General features: G+C 38.8%; 1 protein-coding gene across 6 annotated transcripts in view; it reads right to left on the bottom strand.

Moving 5' to 3' along the window:
* The window catches only part of ITGB1BP2 (integrin subunit beta 1 binding protein 2), a 45,108-nt gene that overhangs the window by 20,808 nt on the left and 3,598 nt on the right, over positions 1-20,702 (bottom strand). For 2 of the 6 annotated variants that reach the window (XR_008687444.2, XR_016036951.1), the window contains one exon: positions 14,948-14,986. The exons of 1 other annotated variant lie outside the window; for it this stretch is intronic. Coding sequence is in view for 2 of the 5 variants with exons in the window: in XM_055437883.2 (XP_055293858.1) it covers positions 20,433-20,660 (228 nt within the window). In the remaining 3 variants the exon portion in view is untranslated. 3 more of the 6 variants (XM_055437883.2, XM_088834121.1, XR_016036952.1) reach the window with 2 other exon arrangements.

Below are 20,702 nucleotides of genomic sequence, written 5' to 3'. Positions count from 1 at the left end.
AACAAGGAAAGGAATCTCCACTCAGACATTTTTAATGAAACTTCAGAACATCAAAAAGATTGTAAAAGGAACAAGAGAATTTGTGTCTACTTATACAATACTACCTATGACATATTCTTGTCCCTCAACAGAGTAAAAAAATAGAATGCAAATGTAAATCTAATCAAGTCTCCAGCTCTCATCAGTATTTAGGAAATATAAGGAACAGGAAAATATCACCACATATTCTTGTCCCTCAACAGAGTAAAAAAATAGAATGCAAATGTAAATCTAATCAAGTCTCCAGCTCTCATCAGTATTTAGGAAATATAAGGAACAGGGATATAATTACTAAAATGTATCTTATGGAAAATGCTATGAGACAAACCACTCAATTTCTTCAACTAATAAATCCCACGGGAATTAAAAAAAATTGTGGGAGAAGGAATGGGCACCTATAGATTAAAAGACTTAAGAAACAGGGAATTCCAATGGTTAAGAATCTGCCCTCCACTACAGGGGACATGGGTTTGATACCTGGTCAGGGAACTAAGATTCCCACATGCTGTGGAACAAGTAAGCCCCCATGCCACAACTACTGAGCCAGTGTGCCACAACTAGAGAGCCTGTACATTGCAACTACTGAGCCCATACCCCACAACTGGAGAGAAGCCTGCAAGTCACAATGAAGAGCCCGAGCAGTGCAACAAAAGATCCCTCATGCCACAACTAAGATTCAATGTAGCTCAAAATAAAGAAATAAATTTTTTTAAAAAGAAACATATCAACCAGTTGCAGCATATAACCTGTGCTTGGATCATGAGTCAAACAAACTAAAAATAAACACACAAACATTTATGAGACAATCAGGAAAATTTGAACAGTGACTGTACACTTGATGAATATAAGAATTTTTTAGAGGTGATTGCTTTGTTGTCATGTTTAAGAAAAGTTCTTATGTCTTAGAGATACATACCAAAATATTTATGGATGAGATGAAATAATATGATATCTGATATTTGCTTCAGAATAATCTTACGTGGGCAGAGAAGCAGGAGCTAGCAAAATATAGATGAAACAAAATTGGCCATGAGAGCCAAAGCAACCTTGAGGAAGAAAAATGGAGCTTGAGGAATCAGGCACCAGTCCAACTTCAGACTATACTACAAAGCTACATTAATCAAGACAGTATGATACTGGCACAGAACACAGAAATATAGATCAATGGAAGGATAGAAAGCACAGAGATAAACCCACACACCTAATGGTCAGCTAATCTATGGTCACCTAATCTACGACAAAGGAGGCAAGAATATACAATGGAGAAAATACAGTCTCTTCAATAAGTGGTGCTGGGAAAACTGGACAGCTATATGTTTGTTTGTTTATTTGGCTGTGTTGGGTCTTAGTCGTGGCATGCCCTATATTCAGTTTCCATTGTAGCACACAGGATCTTTTAGTTGCGGCATTAAGAATCTTTAGGACTTTCCTGTAGTTCAAATGGTAAAGAATCTGCCTGCAATTCAGGAGACCAGGGTTCCATCCCTGAGTCAGGAAGATCCTCTGGAAAAGGGAACAGCAATCCACTCCAGTATTCTTGACTGGAGAATCCTATGGACAGAGAAGCCTGGTTGGCTACAGTCCATGGGATTGCAAAGAGTCAGACACGACTGAGTGATTAAACTACTTGCAGGATCTTTAGCTGTGGCATGTGTGGGATCTCTTTTTTACCTGCAGCATGAAAACTATTAGTTGCAGCATGTGAACTCTTACTTGGGGCATGTGGGATCTAATTCCCTGACCAGGGATGGAACCTGGAACCCCTGCACTGGAAGCTTGGAGTCTTAGCTACAGGATGATCAGGGAAATCCCCTGGACAGTTATATGTAAAAGAATGAAATCAGAACACTCTCTAACATTATATATAAAAATAAGCTCAAAATGGATTAAAGGCCTAAATGTAAGGCTGGGCAATATAAAACTCTTACAGGAAAATACAGACAGCACACCCTTTGACATAAATTGAAGCAAAATTCTCTCTGACCCACCTCTTAGATTAATGGAAATAAAAACAAAAATAAACAAATGGGACCTAATTAAACTTAAAAGGTTTTGTACAGCAGAGGAAACTATAAACAAGATGAAAAGACAACCCTCAGAATGGTAGAAAATATTTGCAAATGAAGCAACTGACAAGGGGTTAATCTCCAAATATATAAACAGCTCACGGAGCTCAATATTGAAAAAACAAATGAGACTGTCATATAGAATGAAGTAAGTCAGAAAGAGAAAAACAAATATCACATAATATCACTTAAATGCAGAATCTGGAAAAATGGAACAGGTGAATTTATTTGCAAAGCAGAAATAGAGACACAGGGAATTCCCTGGTGGTCCAATGGCTAAGACTTCAAGCTCCCAATTCAGGGGGCCTGGGTTCAATCCCTAGTCAGGAAACTAGATCTCACAGGCTGCAACTAAGAGTTCGCATGCTACAACTAAAGACCCTGCATGTTGCAATGAAGACTGAAGATCCCACATGGTGCAACTAAGACCCAGTGCAGTCAAAGAAACAGAATATAGAAAACAACTGCAGGGCTTCCCTGGTGACTCAGTGATAAAGAATCTGCCTGCTAAGGCAGGAGACCTGGTTTCAATCCCTGGTCTGGGAAGATCCCACATGCTGCAGATCAACTAAGCCCACGCACCACAACTACTGAGCCTGTGCTACAATTTCTGAAGCCCATGTGCCCTAGAGCCTGTGCTCTGCAACAAAAGAAGCCACCATAATGAGAAGCCTCGTGTACCACAACTAAAAAGTAGTCCCTGCTCACTACAACTAGAGAAAAGCCTGCACAGCAATGAAGACCCAGCACAGCCATAAATAAAATTTTTTAAATTAAAAAAAGAAGAAAACAACTGCAATCATCATAATAGTGAAATACTAGTGGCATTCACCTTAAAGTCAGAACAAAATCTAGAATATTCACCTGTTTTCTCAACTATTGCTGAATGTTGCTTTGCAGGTTCTAGCCAAAGCATGAAGACAAAAGTTAAAATGCTGTAAAGGAAGAATCATAAAATGTCCTTGTTTATATATGATACATAGACAATATAAGAGAATGAACTGAGATACTATTAAAATTAAATAGAAAAAAGATTTTAAGTTTTAAATCAATAACTTTTCTCTATAAAAACAAAATTCAATTAGAAAATGCAATGGGAGGAAAGATCTCATTCACAGCAGTGAAAAAAATGATAGGAATAAACCTAACAAGAAACATACAAAATACTGACATGAATAAAATTACAAAATATTACTGAAGGCTATAAGTACGAATATTTGACAGACAGATGTAAAATATTCCCAAATGAGAAGTTTTATTATTTAAAAACTTTTCAAGTAAGTGTAAATTTCTATAACAATCTCATTGGGATTTGCGATAACAGGGATAAGAGTATTAAACAAGTTTGTTCTGAAGTTCATCTAGAAGAACATATAAAAAGAGTCAAGAAACTTTTAAAAGATAGAAGAAGTGAGGGAAGCTTTGCCTACCAAATATCAAATTATTATATAAAGTTGTGAAATAGTTCAAGTATAGACAAATATATCAATGGAACTGAATAGAGAAGCAGTTATGTATGACAATTTAGTTTATGACAAGTATTGCATTTCAAATCTCTTCTGAGGCACCACTAAAAGTAAATCAAAACAATATACAAAATATGTACAAACCCGAAAGGATAAAAAGTTCTTGGGATTTTCTTGATGCAGGAATGTCATTTGAGAAATTATAGCTAAAATATTAATAGTAGCTGGGAAGAAATTTTTATCTACTACAAAGGATACAGATAAGAAGGGGCCATTTCACCAGAAAAACTATGCAAAGATCCAAGACACCAGGTACAGCAGAGGATGCACATGACATATGGGGCTGGAAAAAGAGTTTAACAGAAATTTGGTACACAAAAACAGTAATCCCCCCTTAATTGCAGGGGATACTTTCTGAGACCCCCAGGGGATGCCTGAAACCACAGATAGTACCAAAACTTATATATACTGTTTTTTCCCTATACATAGTAGTATCTATGAAAAAGTTTATTTTATAAATTAGGTACAGGAAGAGAATATCCGAATTGCCACCATCTACTCTTGCACTTTGGGGCCATTATTTGAACACAAGCACTGTGACACTGAGACAGTTGATCTGATAACTTCTAGGAGGTTACTAAGTGATTAATAGGAGGGTAGTATACAGCATGGATGTGCTGGACAAAGGCATGATTTACATCCTAGAGTGGGATGTCACAAGATTTCATCTTGCTATTCAGAACTGTGTTCAATTTAAAACTAATAATCCAATTGAAAAATGGGCAGAAGACATTGAAACAGACATTTCTCCAAACAAAACATACAGATGGCTAATAGGCACATGAAAAGATGCTCATCATCGCTTAATTATTCAAGAAATGCAAATCAAAACTACAATGAGGTATTACCTCACACCAGTCAGAATGGCCATCACTAAAAAGTCTAAGTCCCTGGCAGAATTCCAGTGGTTAGGACTCAGCACTTTCACTGTCAGGTCCCAGGTCTGACCCTTGGTTGAGGAATTAAGATTCCGCAAGCCACACAGTGCGGTCAAAAAAAATGTCTACTAGTAATAAATGCTGGAGAGTGTGTGGAGAAAAGGGAACCCTCCTACATGGTTGGTGGGAATGTAAATTTTACAGCCACTAGAGAAAACAATATGGGTGTTTCTCAAAAAACTAAAAATAGACCTATCTATCATATGATCCTACAATCCCACTGCTGGCATATACCCAGACAAAACTATAATTCAAAAAGATACATGTACCCTTATGTTCACAGCAGCACTATTCACAATAGTCGACTTGGAAGCAACCTAAATGCCCATCGACAGATGAACAGATAAAGAAGATGTGGTATGTATGTATATACAATGGAATATTAGCCATTAAAAAGAATGAAATAATGCCACTTGCAGTAACGTGGATGGACCTAGAGATTATCATACTAAGCAAAGTAAGTCAGAAAGAGAAAGACAAATACTAAATGAACATAATCTATGAAACAAAAACTGACTTACAGATATTGAGAACAGACTTGTAGTTGCCAAGGGGGAGAGGGTAGAGGTGGGAAGGACTAGGAGTTTGAGATTAGCAGATGCAAACTATGATATATAGGATGGATAAACAATAAGGTCATACTGTACAGTACAGAGAACAATATTCAATATCTTGTGATAAACCATAATGGAAAAGAATATGAAGAGAATATATATATATACATGTATAACTGAGTTACTTTGCTATACAGCAGAAACTAACTACAACATTATAAATCAACTATACGTCAATAAAATATTTTTTAAAAACTTATGAGTTGCTTATTTCTGGAATTGTCCATTTAATGTTTTCAGACCACATTTGACTGAGGGTAACTAAAATCATGGGATGTGAAACCATGGATAAGGAGGACTGCTATATTCAGTAAAAAATGCTTACCGTTTCCTGAGACCAGAAGAAATGCAAAATAAAAATGAGATACCATTATTTGCATATCTTGTTGATAAAAATTTTAATTCATAACAAAATATTGAAGAGGGTTTTGGGGAAACTGGTACCTCATACACTGCTGGGTGGCCATGTAAACTGAAACAGCCTTTATGGAGGGAAATTGAGCAGTATATATTAACACTGCAAATGTGGAAGGATATTTATACCTCCTTTCCAGCAATCCCACTTCTAGAAATCTATCCTCAAAAAATATTAGTATAAATATTCAAAGATACGTGTATAACGGTTTTAATTGCTGCGTAATTTGTAATATTCAGAGAAGGCAATGGCAACCCACTCCAGTACTCGTGCCTGGAAAATCCCATGGGCGGAGGAGCCTGGTAGGCTGCAGTCCATGGGGTCGCAAAGAGTCGGACACAACTGAGCGGCTTCACTTTCACTTTTCACTTTCATGCATTGGAGAAGGAAATGGCAACCCACTCCAGTGTTCTTGCCTGGAGAATCCCAGGGACGGGGGAGCCTGGTGGGCTGCCGTCTATGGGGTTGCACAGAGTCGGACACAACTGAAGCGACTTAGCAGCAGCAGCAGCAATTTGTAATATTAAAAAACTGTCAACAACTTAAGTGTTCACCAATAGCAGAATAGTTAAATAAATTATGGGATATCCATACTATACAGGACAAAAAAGAATGTCAGAAATCTATATATATTGATGTGGAAATATTTTAAAGGACAATAAAGTGATATGCTTAACAATTAAGCTACAGAAAAATATTTATAGAATAATTCCAAATTGGCCAAAAAGAAAAACCAAACATCTCCATAAAAATGTAGGTATCACTCATACTTTTACTATGTCTTTACATGTTGTATGCCGATATGCTTATAAATGTATAGAAAATGGTTGTAAGAATACATACCAAATTTCTTATGCTGACTTCTGAGAACAATTTAAGAGTTCAAATACTGAGTTTTCCATTTTAGTCACATCTGCATGCTTTTTGTTTTTTAAAGATGAAGGAAACTCATACTAGTAAGTTAAATGTTTGTGTCATATTGATGCAGATGATAGTGAAATCTATCTTCAGTGCTGATTTTTCTCATGAACTCTAATTTTGCATTTCTAATTAACTGTCTGCTAGCATTTCCACTCACATGCTTTGCCATCATTTCAAACTTGTATCTAAAGTAAAATTCACTATTGGAATATTCAAATAATATTAGTTCTAGTTCCCAGTTTTCCTGTTTCTGTTAAAAGCACTAACCTACCTGTTACTTATGTTTGAAGCCTTGGAGTAATCATCTTATACCATTCCCTCTCTATCAGAAAAAAATCAAGCCCAAGGTTTTTTTTTCCCTTCTTTTTAAATAATATCTTACATATCTCCTTTCTACTTTCTTTATCACCCTAACTCAGGTCTTTCAGTCAACAAACATATATTAAGCACATAATATATATATGCGCTCAGCAGTTTTAGATGCTGCATATAGTGCAGAAAGATTTATATGCTAGTGAATGAGAGAAATAATGTACAAGAAAAAAATAATTATGCAATATTGTTAGCATTTATAATGCTCATCCTGTACTAGTTACTATGATAAGCTATGAGGTAGATATTAAGTGAGATCTCATTTAATACTCCTAATGACCCTATGATATAGGCACTGTTATTAATCCCATTTTATAGTTGGGGAAACTGAGGTCTATAGCTCTTAAGTACTTTAAGGTCACATAACTAGTAAGTAGTCAAGATTTGAACCCAGGCAGCCTGATGTCATATTAATAGTTTGTCCTCTGAACTGTTATGCTATATTGCTTCTCATGTAAGGAAACCTCAGCAGATGATAATGGATATGGGGAAAATCAAACAGGGTAATGTGATAGTACCTTGGCGAGTAGGTGCTAATTTAGAGAAGATGGTCAAGAAAGGCCTCACTGAGAGGTGTGATTTTTTTTTAATGGAAGAACTCAAATTTGACCTGTCAAGCTTCCCACTCTGCACTTTGCTAATTGCATAGGCATTATGTGGTTTCTATGTATTTCCTGCAAATTGGCATCTGGATCCAAAGACTAGATCAAACTCGGACTCCATCCCTTTCATATGACTATTCTTCTTTTTCTTCAGTCGCTCAGTCGTGTCCGACTCTCCGCGACCCCATGAATCACAGCACGCCAGGCCTCCCTGTCCATCACCAACTCCCGGAGTTCACTCAAACTCAGGTCCACAGAGTCGGTGATGCCATCCAGCCATCTCATTCTCCGTCGTCCCCTTCTCCTCTCGCCCCCAACCTTTCCCAGCATCAGAGTCTTTTCCAGTGAGTCAACTCGTCGCATGAGGTGGCCAAAGTATTGCAGTTTCAGCTTTAGCATCAGTCCCTCCAATGAACATCCAGGATTGATCTCCCTTAGAATGGACTGGTTGGATCTCCTTGCAGTCCAAGGGACTCTCAAGAGTCTTCTCCAACACCACAGTTCAAAAGCATCGATTCTTCAGAGATCAGCCTTCTTCACAGTCCAACTCTCACATCCATACATGACCACGGGAAAAACCATTGCCTTGACTAGACGGACCTTGGTTGGCAAAGTAATGTCTCTGCTTTTTAATATACTATCAAGTTTGGTCATAACTTTCCTTCCAAGGAGCAAGCGTCTTTTAATTTCATGGCTGCAATCAGCATCCGCAATGATTTTGGAGCCCAAAAAAATAAAGTCTGACACTGTTTCCACTGTTTTTCCATCTATTTCCCATGAAGTGATGGGACCAGATGCCATGATCTTTGTTTTCTGAATGTTGAGCTTCAAGCCAACCTTTTCACTCTCCTCTTTCACTTTCATCAAGAGGCTTTTGAGTTCCTCTTCACTTTCTGCCATAAGGGTAGTGTCATCTGCATATCTGAGGTTATTGATATTTCTCCCAGCAATCTTGATTCCAGCTTGTCCTTCTTTCAGCCCAGCATTCCTCATGATGACTATAGGATAGACATAATGTCTAATATCTTTGCTCATTGTTTATCAAGGATTGCAAAACAGTGATATTCTAATTTTATTTCTTTTTATTAATTGGAATGGCTTTGGAAAAAGACATGTCCCTTCATCTACCCAGTTTATCCAGGAAAGGCAGGACAAATACTTGATTATCTCCCTTTATTGATTAATTTTTGAGATAATGAATTGTTTCCCTATCATGAGTGGTGATAGTTGAGCTGTGAATGTTAAGAAAGAATCACCTATTCAAAGACCTGGAGAAAGACTATTCCAGGTAGGGGGAACAGGCAGTACAGATTCACTGAGGAAGGAGTGAGTTGCATTAAGTTTAAGGAACACAGAGACTAGCAATGGCCATCCATATTACTTTCACTCCTTCTGATGTTGTGGACTCAGTGTTTATGTCCTCTAAAATTCACACATTAAAATCCTACCCTCCAATGTGATGGTATTAGGAGATGGGGCTTTGGAGAGGTAACTAGGATTAGAAGAGATCATGAATGGGATTAGTGCCCTTATAAGAATCATGAGAGATTCCTCTCCACCTGGTAGAGGTCCCTCGCCAGAATGTGACTACGTTGGTACCCTGATCTCAGACTTCCAGCCTCCAGAACTGTAAGAAATAAATTTATTTGTTTATAAACCACCTAGTCCATGGTACTTTGTTATAGCAGCATGAATCAACTAAGACATATCTCTTAAATACATTATTCTCTCCTCCATTCTTACTACCACACCCACTTAGTTTGAGGTCTCATCTTTCTCTCTTGGACTACTGCAACTATCTTCAATTGGTTTCACTGTCTCTAAGAATCTCTTTCTTCCACCCTAGTCAATTAACTTCTTACTCACCAAAAGCTTTCAATTCAGTGTATAAATCTTTTTGGTGAGAATGAATCTAAAGTTTTAAAAATGGATGTCATTGGCAAAATAACACTGATTTTATGGACACACGTATTTGTTCGGAAGTAGTGTTAGAAACGAAAGACCACAGGCTTTGTACTCAAATCTGGATTTGAGTTCCAGTTCTGACACTTGATAGATGTGTGACCTAGAGAAAATTATGCAACTTCCCTGAAGCCCAGTTTCATCATCTATTAAAAAAATAATAATAATGCTTTTAATACACTATTGTGAGAAGTAAAGGAGAATATATATTCTCATTTGAGATATATGTATATATAATATATACAAAGAAACAGATAAAGTGTGCATGTACACATGCACATATTTTATTACAGTACTTAGATAATAGTAAAAAGGCTCAATAAAGAGCTTTTTTTATTTTTATTTTTTTTAATTTATTTATTTTAATTGGAGGCTAATTACTTTACATTATTGTATTGGTTTTGCCATACATTAACATGAATCTGCCCCGGGTGTACATGTGTTCCCCATCTTGAACCCCTCTCCCACCTCCCTCCCCATCCCATCCCTCTGAGAAATGCAAATCAAAACCACAATGAGGTACCATTTCACGCCAGTCAGAATGGCTGCTATCCAAAAGTCTACAAGCAATAAATGCTGGACAGGGTGTGGAGAAAAGGGAACCCTCTTACACTGTTGGTGGGAATGCAAACTAGTACAACCACTATGGAGAACAGTGTGGAGATTCCTTAAAAAAATGGAAATAGAGCTGCCATACGACTCAGCAAGAGCTTTTTTAAAATTACTCTTCCCATTATGTGTCTTGCAAAAGTTCCGGTTTCAGTGATGACTGCCACATGTTTAAACTTCAGTCATTGCTAAGAGTTGTCCAAGAGTCATCTAAGAATATCTAAAACCTAAAGACCCAACTGGGATTTTAGAAGACGATTATAGAAGATAATCATACTACTCTAGCCTAGCATCCCTTTGACAAGCCTATGTGGGAACCAATGAGGCCCTTAGTTCATCAGTGATATCTCATAATGATACAACACTTTTCCAAATCACTTTTCATCTCTGATCACCTCATCCCTAACCTAAGTGGGACCCCCCTGGCACTTTACCTGTTACTTTATCCAGATCAGTAATTATCTCCCAATTATGTCAGATTCAGTGTTACTGACTCTAAGACCCCTGCCTCTACTGTCCTCTCTCTCTTTCTGCTCCCGAAGTCCCAGAACACTGCTAGAGGGAGAATCAAGCAGACCAATATAAATTCATGCTGTCCAATTTCAACTTGGCCCTTTCCTTGAAGCTGCTCAGCAACCCTTTTATTTGTCTCATGTGTTTCCTGGCACTCTCCCCACAGAGGCTGTTTCAGACCTTCTTCTTTCTCCTCAAATTATAAACTCCAGTCTCCCTCCTTCTACTTCCACAGATTTCATATTAGACACTTTCATCAGATTAACTGTCCCTCCTGCAGCAAATCAGTAATATCTTTCTTCCTTCCAGCCTTGTCCTCTAGCCATCCAGTTTCCTTCCCAGGACAGCAATCAATGTTCTTGATCTTTTGTTTATCCTTTCAGAGATATTTTATGACTCTACAATCTAAAGTACAGAGAAGAGGGAACTTGCACTGGTTGTTAAAGGTAAGTAGAATTTGGATGGGTAGAGAGAAAGGAGATGCTATTCCAAGCAGAGGAAACATCCGGGGCAAAGGCACAGAGGTGGAAATGAATAAGATATATTTAGAAAACAGGGTATAGCAAGAAGAGTAATCCCCTGAGAAATAATCCCAGCTGCTGCCTCAAGAGCTACCTCTCCTTTTCTAGTTCTGACTTCAGCCTGATCATTGCTCCCCTGACTGTCCTGCTCTAAATACCAGCAGAGTAGAAATCTGACACTGCATGGCCCCTCACCCATCTTATCTTGCCTGGACCTCCGTTACTATTTATTGAGCCATCTGTTTCATTCCTGCTAAAGAGGTCCTAGCTTCTTCCTGAGTCACTCTCTAGGCCAGACACCCTCCATTTCTTTGGTCACGTAGACAATTTCCCTACACCGCTGAAAATAGGACAATGAATATAGAATATGCATTGTACAGACATTATTGATCTTACCAATATATACAACAGAGAACCTATACAACAGAGATGGAATTGGCAAAACCCAGACTATGAAATTCTACTGAAAAACAATCCAACTTCCTCAATAAAAAGTTGCAAGGAAAAAAATGACATATAATATATATTCAATCACAATGTGTGGATCTTATTTAGACACTGATTCAAACCAAAAAAGCCGTAAAATTCTTTTGACGTTTATGAAACTACTAGAAATTTAAATGCTGACTTGATATTTAATGATATTAAGGAAATACTGCTTGTTTATTTTATGTGTGCTAATGATACTACAATTATATTTTTAAAAAAGAATCCTTACCTTTTAAAGATACATAACGAAATATTTAGGTATGGAATGACATCATATCTGGAATTTGCTGCAAAATATTATGGGACAGAGGAAACAGATGAAACAAGAGTGCCCAAGAGTTGATACTAGTGGAAGCTGAGTGTTTAGTAAGGGATTCATTACAGTATTCAGTCTACTTTTGTACATGTTTTACATTCTCCATTACTATGCTTTTTAAAATGTTATTGAATTATCAAGCATCTGATGAAAGTGTGTGTATTAATCTGAAGGAGTGGAACAGGAGGAGCTGGAATATGAGAAGAGGAAGGTCTGGAACAGCCTCTGTGGGGAGAGTGCCAGAGAATGTATGAGACAAATAAAAGGGTTGCTGAGCAGCTGCAAGGGCCAAGTTGAAACTGGACAGCATGAATTTATACTGGCCTGCTTGGTACTCCCTCTAGCAGTGTTCTGGGACTTCGGGAGCAGAGAAAGAGGGGACAGTGGAGGCAGGGGTCCCAGAATCAGTAACACTGAATCTGGTGTAACTGAGCATTACTGATCCAGATGAAGTGACAGGTAAAGTACCTAAGGGGTCCCACTTAGGTTAGAGATGAGGTGATCAGAGGTGAAAAGTTGTTTGGGACAATGGTCCCCAACCTTTTTGGTATGAGGGACTGGTTTCGTGGAAGACAATTTTTCCATGGACCAGGGGGTTTGGGGATGGTTTCAGGATTATTCAAACACATTACATTTATTGTGCACTTTATTTCTATTATTATTACATCAGCTCTACCTCAGATCATTAGACATTAGATCCCAGAGGCTGGGGATCCCGAGTTTAGGAAGGCATTATATCAATGTGAGATATTACTGAACAACTAAGGGCCTTGCTGGTTCCCAGAGAGGCTTATCAAAGGGATTCTATTAGGCTAGAGGGGTGTGATATCAAGCTCTTCTTCTAAGATTTTAATTGGATTTTAGATATTTGGATATTCTCAGATGGCTCTTGAACAATGACTGAGGTTTTAATCAGTAGCCAGGTGACCTCAAGCAAGCTATGTCCTTCTCTGAGCTTTCATCTATAAAAACTGGGGATAATAATCCTCAGAGATCAGGTGTGAGGATTAAGTAAAATAATGTGGGTAGAAGTGTCCTACACAGTGGCATTCTATATATGATGTTTACTCCCTCAGGAGGTGAATACAACCATACATAATGCTGAAGTTGATGCAATTGTATGGTAAACATGTTATCACTTTATAGGCTAGCAAAACCTGACTGTCAAGAAAAATTCTGTTTTCTGGGAATTCCCTGGTAGTCCATGCTTTGGAGTCCAGGTTCAATCCCTGGTTGGAGAACTAAGATCCTACAAGTCACAAGGTGCAACTAAAAGAATCCTATTTTCTTACCGAAACATTATAAAATAGGATATTGGAAATGTGTCCCTCTTCTCCAAGGGAAAAAAAAAAGAAACACCTCGACTTTCCCAATAGGCCAAGGTGAAAGCTTTTGGTGAAAAGGAAGAATAGTAGTGGTACTAATAATAGGTACTTACTATATGTCAGATACTGATCTAAATTTGCATTAGCTATTATTATTATAATACACAGATCTAGATCTCAAAGGAAAGATATGGCCTAGAGAGAAAAATGCATGAGTCATTTGCATGTGGGTGGTATTTGAAGTCATGGGCATAATTGAGAGTGTCGAGAAGAGAGTTATATATATATCAATATATGAAGAGACCTAGATAGCATATTAAAAAGAAGAGACATCTCTTTAGGGCAAGGATTCATATAGTCAAAGTCATGGCTTTTCCAGTAGTCTTATACAGATGTGGGAGTTGGAACATAAAGAAGGCTGAGCGCCAAAGAACTGATTGCTTTTGAATAGTGCTGCTGGAGAAGACTCTTGAGAGTCCCTTGGGCTGCAAGGAGAACAAATCAGTCAATTCTAAAGGAAATCAGTCCTGAATATTCATTGGAAGGACTGATGCTAAAGCTCCAAAACTCTGACCACCTGATGCAAAGAGCCAACTCATTGGAAAATATCCTGATGCTGGAAAAGATTCAAGGCAAAAGGAGAAAGGGGAAGCAGAAGTTGAGATGGTTAGATAGCATCACCAACTCAGTGGAGATGAATTTGAACAAACTCCGGGAGATAGTGGAGAACAGTGAAGCCTGGCGTTTTATAGTCCATGGGGTCACAAAGAGTTGGACACAACTTAGCAACTGAACAACAACAACGAAGAGACCGAGCCCAGGACTGAGTCCTGAGGAACTTCATCATTGAATGGCCAGTAAGAAGAGGAGGAGCCTGTAAAAGAGACTGAAAGAAATGGCCAGAGAAGTAGGAAGACAACCAAGAGGAGTGACGAGTCATAGAAACCAATGTATGAAGTGTACTTCAAGAAAGAAACCATCATTAATGTCAAATTTTGCTTGAGATTTCACATAAGATGGGGACTAAAGTATCCATTGGATTTAGTGACTTGGTGGCCTGGTCAATGGTAACATTATCACCCCAGATTGAGGGAGTTAGAAAACATATTGAAGTGTGTTGTGAATGGACTAGGAAAAAGGAAATGGAAAAAGAGTAGTTATTTTAAGAAGTCTGGTTACAAAGGAGAGAAAGGAATTAATAGTAGCTGGAGAGGAATATGAAATCAAGGGAAATTGTTTTCGTAAGACTGGGGAGACTTGCACATGTTTAAATGTCAACGAAAATATCCAAAGAGAGGGAAAGGCTGAACAAACAGGGGAGAGAGAGGATAATTAATGCTGTAAGGTTTCCGGAGAGGTGTGAGGGAATATGATACAAAGCACAGTGGAAAGAAATGAGAACTATAAAAGGAGGTAGGGAGAGTATTTGTGCTATTATGAATAAATATGTAGATGTGATGGTGGGAAGTAGATGATTAAATGAGATAATACATGCAAAGCACTTAGTATAATGGTTGGCAAGTTAGTTTGTGTCAGAAATGGTAGCTATGGTTATTGTTGTAGTGTTGGTTAATAATGTTATACACCTGCTTGAAACTCATATTTTGGGTTTTGGGATATGTAAAAGGATCTAGTATACTACTTTATTAATGCTGCAAATTTTAAGCTTTATATATCAAGTTTATATACAAGGGTTACTTGAAATTTTTGATTCCTCACCTCCATCCTCTCCAGGAATTCTGAGTAGTTGCTGGTCCCCTGATTTTGATAAGATAGAAAAAAGTTGTACATTTAAGATTAGTGTACTTTATACACTCTTCTATATATATTTTACATCTCTAAATTTAAAAAAAATACATCCTCTAAAGCCCCTTCTGATGTTTCACCCACAGAAAAACGACATTAAAAGTAAACTTTTGGACTTCCCTGGTGGCTCAGTGGATAAGAATCCATATGCTGATACAGAGGACATGTCTTTGATCCCTGCTCCAAGAAGATTCCACATGCTGCAGAGCAACTAAGCCTGTACACCACAACTTCTGAGCCCACGAGCCACAACTACTGAAGCCTGCACCTTCTAGAGCCTGTGCTTCACAACAAAAGAAGCCACCACAATGAGAAGCCCAAGCACTGCAATAAAGAGTAGTTCCTGCTTGCTGCAATCTAGAGAAAGTCCATTCACAGAAACAAAGATCCAGTGCAACCAAAATAAATAAATAATAATAATAAAGTGTTCCTACTTTGAAAAAAATAGTAAACTTTTGAGCTCATTTTTGCATGCTAGGAAGGTGATGCTCAAAATCCTTCAAGCTAGGCTTTAGCAGTACATGAACCAAGAACTTCCAGATGTTCAAGCTGGACTTAGAAAAGGCAGAGGATCCAGAGATCAAATTGCCAGCATTTGCTGGATCACAGAGAAAGCAAGAGAATTCCAGAAAAACATCTACTTCTGCTTCATTGACTATGCCAAAGCCTTTGACTGTGTGGATCACAACAAACCATGGAAAATCCTTACATGGTAATACTAGACCACTCAACCTGTCTCCTGAGAAACTTATACATGGGTCAAGAAGCAACAGTTAGAATTGGACATGGAACAACTGACTGGTTCAAAACTGAGAAAGTAATATGACAAGGCTGTATACTGTCACTCTATTTAACTTACATGCAGAGTACTGAAATGCAGAGTATTTAACTTACATGCAGAGTATTCAAAATGCCAGGCTGGATGAATCACAAGGTGGAATCAAGATTGCCGGGAGATAAGATGATTAGATAGCATCACAGACTCAATGGACATGAGTTTGAGCAAACTCCGGGAAATAGTGAAGGACAGGGAAGCCTGGCGTGCTGCAGTCCATAGGATCACAAAAAGTAGGACACGACAGCAACTGAACAACAAAATTCTGGGATTTCCCTGGTGGCACAAGTGGATCAAAATTTGCCTGCCAATGCAGGGTTCGATCCCTGCTCCAGGAAGATTCTACATGCCTTAGAGCAACTAAGCCTGTGTACCACAAACACTGAGCCTGAGTTCTACAGCCCGTGAGCCACAGCTACTGAGGCCACGTGCTGCAACTACTGAAGTCCATGTGCCTAGAGCCTATACAACAACAAAAGAAGCCACCTCAATGAGAAGCCCACACACTGCAATGAAGAGTAACCTCCACTTGCCACAACTAGAGAAAGCCCATGAACAGCAACAAAGACCCAGCATAGACAAAAATAAATAAAATTATTTTAAAGGAATTTTTTTTTAAAAGTAAACTTCTAGACTTCCCTGGTGGTTGAGTGGTTAAGACTCCAAGTTTCCATAGCAGGGGGCGCAGGTTTAATCCATGGTTGGATAACTAAGATCCCGCATGCCACCTAGTTAGAAAGGATCTGGAGGGCTCAGTTCAAGGGGAAAACTTTATTTGCACTTGAATGAGAGCAGAGAGCTAAGCCAGAAATATTGAATATCCTGGAGGTCCAGGAATCCCCTTTATCTCTGCTCAAACTTTCCTGCAAGGTAGAGGAAACTTTCCTGATGCATTCTCTAACATCCCCTAATCTTGCCTCAGTTTCCAAATCCTCAGCCACGCTATGCTGCAGTCCCTCATCTTTGCTGCCCATGTCCATTCTCCCACCCCCATCTTACTCCTAGCTACTAATGAAACCTTATGTTCCTTGAATCTGAACTGAGATAAAAGGGTGCTATGAAAAATACTTGAGATCACCTGAGGTTTGGTAAGCTTCCTAGTTTGATGTTTCTAAGAATCTGAAATCCCAGATTCTTGGCCACGCTGTTGAGGGAGTAAATCTGATTTAAGAGAGACTCAAAAAAAGAGATATCACTCCTCTAATTAAGATCTACATTTAAGGGAATTCCCTGATGGTCCAGTGATTAGTGCTTTCACTGCCATGGTTCTGGGTTCAATCCCTGGTCATGGAACTAAGATCCCACAAGCCGTGAGGTGCAGCCAAAAAAATTAAAATCTACATTTAAAAATAAAAGGCTGAACTTCCCTGGTGGTACAGTGGATAAACATCCCCCTGCCAGTGCAGGGGACACAGGTTTGAGCCCTGGTCCAGTAAGATTTCACATGCTACGGGGCAACTAAGACTGCGACCACAGCAACTGAGCCCATGCGCACCTAGGGCCCGTGCTCCACAACAAGAGAAGCCGCCACAACAAGAAGCTGGCGCACTGCAACAAAGAGCAGCCCCCACTCACTGCAACTAGAAAAATCCTGCACGCAGCAGCTAGAGAAATCCTGCATATGGCAACAAGGACCCAGTGCAACCAAATAAATAGAAGAAAATTTTGTTAAAAGAAAATGCCTATAATGCCTTTTTAACTTTTAAAATCATATTCAAAATCCTTGATATAGAATTTTAGGCTCTTCCCAATCTAGCCACACTTCACTTGACTCTTTTGTTCCCTCATTTAAACCTTCTGAGGGAATTACCTGGTGGTCCAATGGTTAGGGCACCATGGTTTCACTCCAGGGGGCACAGGTTAGATCCCTGGTCAAGGAACTAAGATCCTGCATGCCAAGTGGCCAAAAGAAAAAAAAAATCCTCTGGTATGTTAGCAGTGGTTACACACAGCAAAAGGACTAAGTTTGGAGAGAATCCAAAGAGGAGTTCTTACTTCTTACTCTACACATTTCTGCATTGTCTTTTATAATGACAATGTACTGCTTTTGGAATTTATAATAAAACATAAAAAGTAAAATAGAACACCTTCCTACCCAAGCCTGGCTCTCCCTACTCTTCCATAGCTATTCAAATTTCTTATTCTTCAAATTTCCACTCAAAATATATTTCTTAACCCTCACATTTATGGTTAATTGATTTTCAACTAGGGTGCCAGGACAATTCAGTGGGGACAGAATAGTCTTTCCCATGAACAGTGCTGGGACAACTGGACAGCTATAAGCAAAAATATAAAGTTGGACCCCTACCTCATACCACATACAAAAACTTTTAACAATTCACCTGGCAATGCAAGGGACGCAGGTTTGATCCCTAGTGGGGGAATTAAGATCCCACATGGCATGGAGCAACTAAGCCCATGTGCCACAACTACTGAAGTCCCTGTGCTCTGGAGTCCACGCGCCATAACCAGAGTCTGTGTGCTACAATGGAAGATCCCACATAATGCAATGAAGATCCCAAGTGCAGCCAAATAAATAAGTGTTTTTAAAAAGATGAATCAAAGATCAAAATGAAAGAGCTGAAATTATAAAACTCTTAGAAAACACAGGAATGAATTTTCATGACCATGTATTAGGCAATGGTTTCTAGGATATGACATCAAAAGCATAAGCAATCAAAGGAAAGATGGATAAATTAGAATTCCTAAGAATTTACAACTTTTGCGTATCAAAAGACACCAAGGAAGTAGAAAGACAACACAGGGAATGGGAGAAAATATTTATAAATGTTTCTGACAAGAGATTTGTCTCTAGAACATATTTTTTAAAAACCTCACTAAAAGGACAAACAACCCTATTAACAAATGGGCAAAGGTTTGGTTTAGACATTTCTCCAAATTAGATACAAAAATGGTCAACAAGCACATGTAAAGATGCTCAGCATCATTAGCCATCAGGAAAAAAGCAAATTAAAACCACAATGAGATTCCACTTCACACCCACTAGGATGGCTAGAATTTAAATAAAAGACAAGTAAGGAAACGGTAACCCACTCCGGTATTCTTGCCTGGAGAATCCCATGGACGGAGAAGCCTGGTAGGCTACAGTCCACGGGGTTGCAAAGAGTCGGACACGACTGAGCGACGGAACGGAACAGAACGGAACAAGTGCTATCTAGGATGTAGAGAACTGGAACCCTCATACACAGCTGATGGGAATGAAAAATGGTACAGCCGCTTTGGAAAACAGTCTGGCAATTCCTAAAAAGGTTAAAAGTTATCATTTGACCCAGAAATTACAGTCCAATTATACTTGGTATATATCTAAGAGAAATGAAAACATAGGTCCACATAAAAACTTGAACATGAATGCTCATGGGAGCATTATTACAGGAGCGTTACTCATAATAGCCAAAAAGTAGAAAAAACCCAAATATACCTCAAGTGATAAAGAGATAAACAAGTGTTATATCCACACAGTGAAATATCATTTGGTCATTAAAAGGAACAAAGTACAGATGTCGGATGAGTATCATGTTGATGAACATGGATGAACCTTGAAAACATTATCCTAAGTGAAAGAAGTCTGTCACAAAAAACCACATATTGTATGAAATACCCAGAATAGGTAAATCCATAGAGGCAGAAAGTAGATCAGTGGTTGCCTAGGGCTATCAGTTTGGGGGGAAATTGGCAGTGACTGCTAATGGGTATAGGGTTTCTTTTGGGAATGGCAAAAACTTTTAAAATTGATTGTGGTTGAGACTTCCCTGGTGGTCCAGTGGTTAACACTCTGTGCTCTACTGCAGGGGCATGGGTTCGATCTCTGGTTTGGGGAACTAAGATCCCACATGCTGCAGTGTGGCCAAAAAATAAAAATAAAATTGATTGTGGCTGCACAACTCTAAGTATACTTAAAAAAAAAACCCTGAATTTTACACTTACACTTGGGTAAATTGTATAGGATGTGTACTATATTTAATTAAAGCTGTAAAAAATGTACTTGTTCCATGGTGTTTTCCCTTTCTACTACAGTCCACATTAATCACTCCATTCTCTCAACTCCTATAGCTTTTAAAATTGTACTGCACAATTTAGCACTCAGTTAAACCACTTGATAATGTTTGTTATTATCTCATGTAGATTAGCCTTGACTTGTCAACCACACTACAATTTTCCTAAGAGAAATGAATAAGTCTACTGCTTCTCAGATACCTCTAAACCACCTAACATGTAACTGGGCACGCAGTAAGTACTCAGTAAATACTTGGTGGTTGTGAAGAATTGATTGCATGTGCTTGTATTCACAGATGTGTGTTACACACACAGAAGCTGGAGGGAATGAATGCAATCTTAGATAGTGAGGTGAGAGAACGACACTATGTGAAACTGCAGAATACAAGATTTATTTAAGGGAAAAAACAGCATGGTTTGGACACTTTTGTTCTCCCCTCCTTCTGCCTCCTGTTGCTCAGTGACACTCCATGTCCAACCATATCCTGGTCTTTGAAATCCTAAGGGAGTCACTGAGATCCTATCAAGACACTTGACTGTCTGGTGTCACTATTCCCCCATTGCTTCCTCCTCTTTCTCCTCCTCTGTCCAGCTCAAGTCATCATCTGAATCCTCAGACTCTTCCTCATTCATCTCTAACCCAACCTCTGCCTTAGCCTTCTCAGCCAGTGCATCGGGGTGCTCCAGCTGGGCCCAGGATCCTGGGTCAGCCTTGACCAGGGAAATTTCAACCCGAGATGGCATCAAGGAAACAGAGCTCTGCTCCACGTCTATGACCTGAGGAGGAGGGAAAGATAGAGGAACACAGAAGAGAAAATG

The sequence above is a fragment of the Moschus berezovskii genome, chromosome X (assembly GCF_049115385.1).
Source record: "Moschus berezovskii isolate FMDL1 chromosome X, NW_MosBer_1.0, whole genome shotgun sequence".
NCBI lineage: Eukaryota > Metazoa > Chordata > Mammalia > Artiodactyla > Moschidae > Moschus > Moschus berezovskii.
The sequence above is the reverse complement of the archived record's forward strand: the minus strand, read 5'-3'. Positions and strand labels throughout refer to the sequence as shown.